This window comes from Antennarius striatus, chromosome 22, assembly GCF_040054535.1.
Source record: "Antennarius striatus isolate MH-2024 chromosome 22, ASM4005453v1, whole genome shotgun sequence".
NCBI lineage: Eukaryota > Metazoa > Chordata > Actinopteri > Lophiiformes > Antennariidae > Antennarius > Antennarius striatus.
Genome location: NC_090797.1, coordinates 11,272,867 through 11,284,993, shown reverse-complemented (window position 1 = coordinate 11,284,993; position 12,127 = coordinate 11,272,867). Strand labels below are relative to the sequence as shown.

Below are 12,127 nucleotides of genomic sequence, written 5' to 3'. Positions count from 1 at the left end.
GAGTACCTATAGAAGTGTTTATTATTTTTACAGTCGTCGCAATGTTGGCAATGCTAAAACCACAGATGTGACATAGAATAATTGATGGCCTGCTTTCTGCTGTGATAATTTATCTCCCCTCTCTGTGTCTCTGTCTGTTTTTTTTAATGTCTGCTCTCTCCATCTAAAGCGTTCATTCATAAGCGCTCTTATTCTTTAATCCACTTAGCTGCAGTCTGCACTCACTGTGGCAGTGTATGGTTTCGGTTATTTTAAAGCTGGTATGTGCCACAGGAGCAGCTGAATCTCTTCAGTGTTGAGAGGAGCAGATTGAAAACTGAGCTCAATGACATACTTTTTGTCACTCTGAAGCTTCTTGTAATAAATACAGGGATAGCAATAAAAAAAAAAAGTGCTGTTAAAGTTCAGAATATTCAGGTAATTGCTGCCATAGTTGGTATTTGTGGCAATCCCGACAAATGGTTATGAAAGTAAGTAGGGAGTGGTCAGTCACAAGAAAAATGACTTGAGGAACGACTAAGTTTAAACATTTGCAATTTGCAGAAGCAGTGATAATAATCAGCAGAGAACTCAAGTTACAAAAGAAGGATGATAGAACCATGTGGGACAAAAGGTAAAAAGGAGGTGAAGAACGAAATCAAGTCACTGAAACCAACAAAATGTCAAAGCGCTCTCTGTAATGTCTCCATTTGAAGAGGTTTGTATGAAGTTACAGTTGCTAACAATGGCCCTCTGTCCCAGCTGGTGCCCACATGCAGGGGCCACTGTTTTTAAATGGCTCGCACCAATGACTGGTAACTACTACAGACAGAGATACAATTACTGTAACTAGTTCCTATCTGGTGAGTTAGTTGCAAGTCCTTGACTTGAACAAACATGATTAGATATGTGAACAAGTGCACGCTTCAGCTTCTATTGATATTCCTCTCTGAATGTTTGTGTAAAGTTAGAGAAACTCTGAATCACACTGTTGACCTGAATCATTCTATGATGCTACAAAAACCAGTCTGTCTGTGATTCACCGGTTGTTAAAACATTTCATCTGATCTATTTCAATGTTTGCTTGTGAATTGCTGTCCTTGTTTTGCTGTGACCTGTTTCTAATAATATCACAGCGTTACCGCAATTTGGTAATGATTTGCAGTGATGACCAAGTTGCGGAGCTTGTGCGGTGTCATAATTAATAATAATTTCATACAGACAGTATGTCTGAGTTGTAATTTAAATAAAAACACCCATCTTATTCTTTTTATGTTTGAATCTTTCCTTCCTTTTTCATTTTGCCTTTTTGTATAAGTCTCTAAATATCAAAAACAGAATCAGGCTACATAATATATTATTATGAGGCTATGCTGCATAACTGCAAGTACAGAACCGAACAACCGTATATGACTTGTCGCGGGATGTTGCAGTCTGTGACTGCCTTGGTTCTTTTGTGAATTTGTAATTGGTTGGAGCTGCCTACATGCTTTCCTTCTAGATCAAGTCCTTTTTTTTCCTACAATGGATCAGGGCTGAATGCATGACAGAAGTCGTCTGGTTTTCTCTTTGTCTTGTATTGTTGTTTCTGTCATGGGGCGACTGTGGTTTACCCTTGTGACAGTTTTTTGAATACTGTCTCAGAGTCTTTTGTATAACAGCAAGATCAATGTCAGAGGTCCCAAAGATCATGACAGATCCCAGTCTCACCCTAGTGGCTCTGTTCTTGTTTGCCTCAGTTTTTCGCTGATGATGGTTTCATATAGATTTGTTACCATCGACATTGCACTTATTGTTCACGTTTAAGTCTGTTGTGATGGAAAGTGTATGTTGCTAAGAAGTAAAGTTTGTAGAGCAGTTGACCACTCACCATCTTGATTGAAGTATTTCATAATTGCCTACGAATAACCAAATTTAATGAAGTACATACTTAGAATAACAACCATGGAACTATGAGTATTACTTGCTTTCATTCTCTGATTTCGTACTTATCATCTGGAACAAATTGCCTGTTTTTTTCTGGTTTTTTACTTCATTATTTCATTTTGTAATGATGTCGAGAGCTGATTTATCAGTAACAAGCTTAATTGAAAGGGGTTGGAATTAAATAGTTGTCATTAAATGTCATTTTCACACAACAATCCAACATTGCTGGTTGAAGTTTTACAATTGTTTAATATTATAATATATAATATTATAAATATTAGCACTTTTATTGTAAGTGCTGTATATCTTTAGCACTTACAATAAAACACGTGTGTGCAGTGGGACAGTAGGATTCCATGACACACTTTGAATTTGGAATGTATTAGGTACATACAATTATTTTTCCATCTCTTTTCGTATATTGTATAATTGTTTTTGAGCATGAAAGAGAAACAAACTCAGAAATATAACATCAATGACCATAATGTCAATAACAGTTTGGCAACCGTCAAGAAAGATACAAAGAAAAATGTTATTCATAGGAGAATTATTAGTATTATTATTATTTGTAAGGTCTTCTTGATTTAGTGTATGATATACTATAACCTTAGGTTTTTTTCCATGCAATGTTATGAACAGATGTCAGCAGCGGTGTAATTGCAAATTGTGTTCTGGCCAGCTGCTACGCCGCTACACGACTTCATCAAGCAGCTGCCTACGTTCAAGATTTAACACAGGATAATCACCATTTAGTAAAGGTCTTTAATCAAAACACCTTACTGTACAAAAATGGGTTTACCAGTGTCCAGAAAAAGATAACCTTGTGAGTACTTGGTCTTTGCTCTACGCAGGTGATCAATCCTATAAACTGCTCAAATGCTGGATTTTCTAATGTAAAAGACAAATCTGTCATGTTGACAGCAGAATGTGTCAGAAAGGAGAAACTGTGAGCTGCGCTCAGCAAACAAGAGAATTCTTTGAAGGGAACAAAGTTCTTTATATAACAGGGTCTCTTTGTCCTTCTTGCTTTGTTGTATTTGAGAACAGTTCATGAACATCAGTAGGTAGTTACATGTTCCTTTCAATCAGTTGGTGACGAAAAATGATCTTTTGTAGTACAGAGAATTTCTTGGAATTCCAAAAAGAGAGAAACAACGACAGGAATCATGATTGAAAATGAAAGAGTGTTCTCAGTGTAAGGCTTTGTCTTTTTCCCTAGAAAAAAGTTGACATTTTGAAACATGGATTTCTTCTGATCGCAACAGTAACAACAATAAAGAGTAACACAAAAATGTAAACAACAATAAAGTCCACCAATGGACTTCCCCTTGAGGAAGTCCATTGGTGGGGGTTCTGCTGTGACCAGTTGGTTGGTTAATAAACGCCCATCCCCACCAGCCGATCACCCTCCTTTGTCACAGACATCCACATTTCAATAGAATTCTTTGGGTGGCCCCTGAGAAGTCTTTGCTCTCAGATTCCCTTGTGCACACTCACATACATGGAAAAATGTGCTTTTCCTTAGACAAGGGATATGTTTGCATGTTCTGAGTCCACATCTACGTGTCTGAATTCAGATGTGTTTTTGATATCATCCCTGTTGGTATATCTGTTTCCCAGATGAGTCAGAATTCGGGGGCGTGACCATTTACTGAAAGACAGAGAATAGAAGCGATAGTCTTGTAGCCGGGCAGGAAGCCGACAGGAAGTCACAGTGTTCCACGTGCCATCAGGGGTTCGCCCGTTGTCATGACGCTGTGAACGGTTGTCATGTGAACTCTGCTGCGTTGGGTTGAATGCTGATGGAGAAACATGTCATTGAGGTTCTCCAATGAAAGAGAATAATCCGCAGCCTTGACACCTGTTCGACACTGTGTGTTGAAGAATTTCTTTTTATAATCCCAAATATAGACACATTATTTACATTTATTTAAATTAAAACTATGCATACCGAACAAAATTAGGCCATTCCTGCATTTCTGTTGTTTTCTGATGAAAACAGCAGCAGACTTCACTGTTTCTTATTGAATGCTGATCAATGCATTTAAGATAGCAGAAAATCTTTTTTTTTCTTTTTTCCACAATGTACTGCTGAAGCAATTTACAGCCACAAACACTGCAGCAAATCTCACACAAACAGCTGGGGCTGCAGGTCTATCACTGAGAATTGTTCAGTGTTTGTAAAGATTTCAAATTGAAGATCTGGAATCTGACAATTTATGATATTGTTTTAATTACAACTTATGTTCTTGATCATGTGCCATGGTTTGCGTGATTATCTTTCTCATTTCTTACTAGCATTGTTCTGAGCATGCTGATGTTGGGAAGTGGATTTGAGCATGTGTGTCTGTCAAATGTTTTGATTCATTTATTCATAGTGTCTTGACATGTCCTGATTTCCTGGTTTGATGTTTAGCCTGTGGTAAAGATCTGAAGTCAGACTCAAGAGGCTCGGCTCAGAAGTAAAACGTGAAAGAAACAAGTTCTTCATTCCATTTTACATCAGGCCTTTTATCAGTTTGTAAGTGGAGATCTAATAATTGTATTAATAATAATGATAATAGGAATAATGTATTTTATTGCCTTTTGAAAAAACTAAGGGTATTATTTAAAACAAGGATCACATGAAAGGCAAATAAAAAAGAGGCACATTGAGGAAGACGATACAAGAGCTTTCTTACTTAAAATGTCATTATCACTAAATGATCATTAAATCAATGACCGAAGTTCTGTTTATGAGAACTATTTCTTTTTTAGTGAAATAGGTGTTCTGTCTGTACACAGGAGGCTGTTACCTGACACTTTGTGTGTGTGTATGTGTGTGTGTGTGTGTGTGTGTGTGTGTCTGCGTTTAAGCCTCAGCTGTTTCGCTGTATTACCACCTCCAACACAGGGCCCCAAATTCTCACGGCCACCTCAAAAGTGACTCCCTTGTCGCTGCCAGAACAACTGGAGTGCAGACACTCATACTGTATTACACACACAGATCCCTGCGATAGGCTTGTGTGTTTAGGTTTTATATTGCTCCCTGTGGAACAACGTGCATTTTGTTTAACATTCAGAAACTATATCCTCTGTTAAACATGGCGCCTAATCTCATTCATAAGTTGTGCTGCTGCACTTCAGTGTCAGGCTGTGTTCATCCATTGGTACTGGAGTAATGAATGAGATGCGTCTCCATGCGGCAGCATTTGTAACAGGGTTGATCGGGGTTATGTGAACAACTGTGTGATTTAAGAGCTGTGGCAGACTGTATGTTGTCTGGATGAGTGTGTGACGCGGAAGATAACAGGTGTCTCATTTCATGAGAAATGGATGTTGAGTGCTTGAGAAAAGACATTCAAGAACACTGTATTTGGTTTAATTCATATAAAGCTGTGTTGACTCTTGTCATTTACATGAAATTAATCCAAACAAAGGGATGGACAGAAAGAAGCTGTTTTACAAACAATCATGGTTCTCAGGGGGTTAATCAGAGTGACTCTTTTCCTCTGTCACTTAAATTTGACATTGCTGTTGTTAAGGACAAATATATATAGAGCCATTATGTAAAGATATCAAAGGATGGGATGGAAGCACAGGCTCACTGTCCCTATGGAATCACGGAGCATTGTTTAATCAGAATCCATTTTTTACCTCAAGAAAGTAGTGCATGCCTGGGATGCGCTTCAAAAAAATGTGTACATCCCAACATGAAGTTTATGCATCCGAAAAGTAATAGCAGAATATACTGTAGAAGCTGTATGGAAGGATTGAGTTTTGCCAATCGTACAGTATAAAAACTAAATAAACTTTTAATTTAATGATTTTATCAATAATGACGTCATAACTGTTTAAGTCTTAGACCCCTGACCTATTGTGGCCGTTTTTTGGTACCTTTGATATTTGTCTCTATATACCACATTAGAAATGATTTAATATACCCATGCCTGGCATTTTATATTCACCTATTGAAGAGATAGTCATTATTTCCATATAACTTACCCCATAGACATATTGGGCCAAAATAGACACACATATTCAAAGTCGAAAATGGAAAAATTGTATTTTACTGCACATAAAAATCAAAAACATGCTCATGGATCTGGCTGGATACATGCCCTTTCTTTACGGGACCTTGAAAGGCTTTTGAAAAAAATAATGTATTGATAATGGAAGAAGTCCACGGTTAAGACCAAGCAGACACACATGAACAATTAATTTTAAACTTCACAAAATCTTGGAATGAGCAGAACATGATGGATTTTACATGTGGGTAACCAAGATGACTGACCAACCTTTTGGGATATTGAAATTAGATTGTTTAAGTTTCATGACCTGGCTTTTTTGGGAACATGCTGTTACTGTGGTGATAGTTAGCGGGGGTAATGCCACTCCAGACATTCTTTAAGCAATTACGTTATTAAAAATACATAAGAACAATTGTCATCCAGGTCATTTTATGTTAAATAATGTCACCTGGTCTTGATGAGACATACAACGTCCAAGCATTTCCAACAAGTCCAGGTGACTTTATCCATCACAGAGTTATTAGATCAACTTATTTATCTGTTTACTGCATTAGCTCCATCTTTCTCACACCGGCATTTTTTGTAGAGTGAATAAGGACACAATTACACTGAAGCATCCCTTCTATTGATTTCCCCATGTATTATAGGCAGAAAGATTCCAAAATGGGAAGAGCAGAGTGCGTGACAGCTAAAGAGAAATACACAGGTACAATTAGTGTAGACTGTGATAAAGAGTGACGTGTGTGGTGTATATATTCTTTCAATTCTAGTTCCTGAAGAGATGCAAGACACAAGTAACGGGTAATGAATATTCTCATAATATATGATCAATTTTGCCATATTGTTGTTCTTCCTAAATATGTTTTGATTAACATATATGTTGATACTTAAGGTGTAAAATACTAAATGCTTAAACTACAATGTCAGTACGTGACACTTGAGTGAGGAGCGATGAGTCAGGAGTTATCATTCAGATTGTTCTGAAAGATGCTTTTCTTACAAATTTAAAATCAAAATTGAGTCCTTCCATTTTTATGCCGGTTTCAAAGAGGAGAATTAGGATTTCACTTATTCTTCCGAACTGTTTCAGGGCTGATGAGACGTGTGGTCTGCCCGCGTCTGCTCATAAAGGCTCAAACAAATTCTTAGAAAGAGTCACGTCTCATCATTGGCTTCTTATAATGCTTACATTTAGGGGTAAATTAGGATTTAGGCACATGTTATGTTATGTGTAATAAAGGTCTAGAGTATTGCTAGAAACAGAATCATGTACATGTTGAACTTTTCTTTATGAATTTAAAACTGCATATAAATATCCTGTGGCACCTCTCAGGCACCTAAACCTTTAAGGTCTATTCTCTTGAGAATCCTGGAAAATCCAATAAAGCGGTGAGAGTGTGCAGATGTGGAATAATGCAGTGAATCAGATATGGGTGTCATTCATGGGTATTCTGCAAAAATGAAGTCTTATCATTGTGTTCTGTTCACCAAATGCCAAGGAATGGTTTCTCTTTCGTCCTGGCAGTTCACCTGTGCAGCGTCGTCTCGTGACTCCCATAAACCTCCAGATCTCTTCAGCTATAACAGTCCTAGTATTTCACCTCTGCGTTAATCACAAAAGTTATCCACGCGAACTAATATGTGTGAATAAAATCAAAATGTCCAATAAGCAATATGTTAATATTCTGGTTAATTTTTTTTTGCATTCTGGAGAGTTTATTTTGTATTACTACTTTTTATTCACATTTCATGAAAGAGAAATTGAGAAGAGAAATGTCCTTATGCAGACTCAGAACATGGAATTCATCCTAAGCCACAGGGGATCCTGACAGATAGAATTATGGTTTTTTTTTCTCTGTTGCAAAAAAATATAGTTTCTTGTCTTGGACTGTTGATATGAGGAGCCAAACATTATCTAGGACAAAGAAGTAAAAATTTTAGAGCTCGCCCATCACTTTAAGGAATAGTTTCTGTGAGAAACTATCACGGGGGTGAATTATGTGAGAGTTTGAAAAATTAAATTTTGTAATAGACAATAACCATGCATGGAAAAAAATAGGTGTTTTACATGTTTTTATTTGTTTGTTGCATTGTTTGTTTATTGGTTAGTTAATCTTCTGTATGCAGTCAGATGTAAGATTGTTTTGCCTTTGCAGAGTCGTTTTCACCTGACATTCACTTTCAAATATATTATGTATCTGATTATGAAATAAAAGTCTAGATGAATCAGAATCATACGGCTCCCCCATATTATGCCAAAAAATATTCAGTCTAATCAGCTCAGAAAATCACTTTGAAACCGGAAATCCTCAGAGTGCATTATGTTTATTTCCCTGAGTGTGTGTTGAGATGAGCTTGAAATCACTCACAGTGTGATGTTAATATGAAGATATCACAGTCCCACAGTCGACTCTATTCTTCTCACCCCGTTTTGCTTGCATTCTTTTCCTTCGTCTTTCCTCCTGTGTGCCAACATAAATGTAATCCTCAAATACAAAGAGCCATAGTTGGTAGTCCTGATTGACGATGTAGTCTCATACACGTCACACGGGGAAACAAAAATGAAGAATTCTGTAACTTTCTTTTCTTCCTGAATTATGTTTCACTCAAGCATTGCTTCGCTATGATGTTTTGTTTTCTTCGCTCCTCTTTCACCATCAACTCCTATGTGTCAGGTATGAAAGACAATATAGAGCTGTACATGTTTGGACACACTTGTTCAGACCATAATTGCATTTTTATAATACTTATATAATATATTGTTAGAATATTATTATTATTATTATTATTATTATTATTATAAATACTAATAATAAAAATGATTGTAATAATTGTAATTATTGTTCATACATATAAATGTGTTCTTATGGACAAGTACAGTGTTCCAGAGAACGAAACTGTAGGAACCATCCATGAGTGTTTGTGCCTGATTGTGAATGTGTGCAGCGTACGAATTAAGAAAAGATTAGTAAGAAACAAAGACACTTATTACGTATTTATCAGAAGTGAATTGGAATGAATTTGTTTGCGTGTCATCAATTTTCTCCGGTTTTAACCTGCGGCGGCTGTTTTGTTATTTTGTCATCAGTCAGCCACATCAGGAACCATTAACAATTGATTACCAACCATAAAAGCTCTCCTCACTTCTGAGATGGTCTTGTTAGTGTCAAAGTGCCAGTGTTTATAATATTTCTCCGGCTGAATGAAAACTATCCAGTCCTGAAACCTACCACTCCTCACAAAGTACACGTTAACATATCTGTCTGTGTTTTCAGAAATACCAGACAGCTGATAACCTTTCTGTTCTCTTTGCTGTAGTTGTTGGGGCAGAACCACTGGTCAGAGGCCTGAGGAAACTCCCTGAAGATGTTGATTGGTCATACTCAGGTCTGTATGTACATGTTCCTCATATTCCTCATAAGTATGAATGACCCTTACGTGCATGGCGACATGAGTCAGAGGTGGTTAACAAGGCGTTTGAGTTGTTGATAGGAAGTGGTATATCTCAATGTGCACAAATCCCAAAGTCCAGTTCTACACCGACGATAGGGAAACACGAGACCCCGCTGGTCGGGTCTGCGCCTCCCTAGGGAGGTATTCATGGCACGTCCAGGTAGGAGGAGACTTCAGAGCAGACACAGGACCAGGTGGAGGGATTATAGCACAAAACTGGCCTGGGAACGCCTTGGGATCCCCCAGTCAGAGCTGGTCAGTGATGCGCGGTCAGGGGAGGCAGGTGAGGCACGGCCTCACCAAAGGGAAGTTTGGAGCTCCCTGTTGAAGCTGCTGCCCCCGTGTTCCTACTACGGATGAGCGGATGAAGATGGATGGATGGATAAATAATGCAGGATAAATGATTGTTAATATGTACAAAAACTGGACCTATTTCCTAGGCCACTCTTGAACTATCAGGCTTCAACTGGGACGCCCCAAAGACTAAGTTACCCATGTTTGTATTTTAGAATCACACAAACCTAAGTAAGCAAATCTGAATTCAGCTCCAACTCAGTAAATGCTTAAACAATTTGACTCGACAGTCCACGTGGATTGAAGGAATTATCTGTTGACATCTCCCAAGAGGCTTGATCTGCATCTGACCATATGGTCGGATGACATCATCTAACTCAGCATAAAGCCCCAAATGAGCTAAGCTGTGGTCCTGCATGGTGCAAAGAGTGGACAGCGACCCACAGTAACGGTCCCTGAAGGAGGGATTAACTGATAAGTTATTGTGAGGGAATCAGCAGGAATGATCTGACGCAACAGGTCATCAGACTGATTAGACTTATTAACACTCCCCCATAACACTGATTATTGATGTCATTTCATGCTTTTCATTTCCCATCATTGTCCCCTCACGTCTATTTGGTTAATCCAAAAAGTTCTATCTTTCCAAAGTAGATTCTTTTGTATTTAGAGATTTTCCTGTTAATCTGAGTCATCATCTAAGTACAATTGGACCATAACAACAAACCATTTTTTTTTTAAGTTTCATGGACAATGACTACAACAATTGAAAAAGAAATGACACAATGACACCACCGGAACTCACAAACATGACAATGGATCCAATTATTTTCTATTTCGATGTATGTGATAAAGAATATTCAAACAATGAATTAGAAACGTACGATTTGAGAATGAAGTTCCCCCGACAGAATACACAGCCTTACTGAAAAGGTCTGCCATCTGGATTATCTCATCAATACAAACATTATCAACAAGTAAAAGGTGAGAAGACAATTTGACCCCAATCAGGTGTGTGAGTTAAAAGAAAAACTCAAAAGTAAACCTTTATTTAAGAGCGAAAAGGAAGTTATGTCTGTAATGCTTCACAAGCATACGATTAAGGCTCAACAAGGCTTTTTCTTATTAGTATGCTTACTAGTTTCATTTCAGTTTGTTCATTTTAGGGTTCATTTATATAAACACATTAATAAAAATCTTCATGAAACCTTTAGAAAACCTGATGCACGTCAATGACTGCTAATCATGCAGAATTTTCAGTACAGATCTGGGTAATGCGCCATGAAATGATCAGGCAGGTGGATTCTGTCACAATTTTCTCTTCATTTTATTCACAGTGTTGGAAATGAATGAACAGTATGAACATTATTGCTTTTTGATTGTTTAGTGTACGCAGCCTTAAATGTGAAACCTGGTGATGAGCCGTGCTTTAATGGGTTTATGATAATACAATGACTTCCTCGTATGCAGTGAGTACAGATGTAAGACTTCCTGTGACTCGTCCCCTCACAATTATCAAAGCAACATGAATATCAATAGATGCACATATATTTTCATTGTTTTGTTTCACAATCACATTCTAGGCACATACACCACTTTGACAAAGCGAAATGGGCTTTTGTGTGTGATACACAGATGTATTCATGAATGATGAACAGCTCGTCTGCGAGCACCATTTCACTATTTCTTTCACCTCCATTTTAAATATTGTTTTGTCTTCCTTGACGGGTGTTTTCTTTCTTTGGATTTTGAATTTAGATTTAGAAGTTCGTCACAACATGAAGGCAACTCTTGCAATTCATTTGGAGTAGATGTAACTAGTCATTCTTGTTTGTGTGTGTGTGTGTGTGTGTGTGTGAGCAGCTCGTTTCTTGTCTTGTGCTGTTCATTGAGCCATAAGTAAAAGAATTAACATTTGAAAGAAACACATTTCATTGTGAAGAACCTGAGCACAGCGCCTGAGCTGCTCACTGGGTTGTGGGTGCATTGCAAACAGAGTGATTGATGGACAGAAAGTGAAAACGGGGGCTCCGAGGAGAAAGGTTTCTAATGAAGTGACTAATAGCGCTGGTATAATTTTAAAAGCACTTTCATCAAGCCGTAGTTGTCTTCTTTCATTTTGAACAAAAAGTTACCAATCTATGTAGCTAAAACAATAGACATTCAATTTTTCCTTGCCAGTGAACACTTTATTCTCACCATCAGTGCTAAAAGGCACAGTGTGTGAGGAATCATTAATAAAATAAACAAGATATAAGAAATAAAGTAAAAATGTGGATCTAATAACATGCATCTAGTAAAGAAAATTATAGAAATATGAGTGGTCACAATACCAGCACATCACAAAGCCACACAAAAGATGAACGACTACACACACGCACACACACTCACACCTACGGACAATTTAGAATGATCAATTCCCCTGAAATGCATGTTTTTGGAGGTGGGAAATGCAGAGAGACCCG

At 37.6% G+C, this 12,127-nt stretch overlaps 1 protein-coding gene across 4 annotated transcripts in view; it reads left to right on the top strand.

The window, feature by feature from the left end:
- ptprz1b (protein tyrosine phosphatase receptor type Z1b) overlaps positions 1 to 12,127 on the top strand; it is a 35,156-nt gene that overhangs the window by 3,729 nt on the left and 19,300 nt on the right. For all 4 annotated transcript variants that reach the window (XM_068307183.1, XM_068307182.1, XM_068307181.1 and 1 more), the window contains exon 2: positions 9,234 to 9,302. In XM_068307183.1, the coding sequence (XP_068163284.1) occupies positions 9,234 to 9,302 (69 nt within the window). The remainder of the gene's footprint in view (positions 1 to 9,233; positions 9,303 to 12,127) is intronic.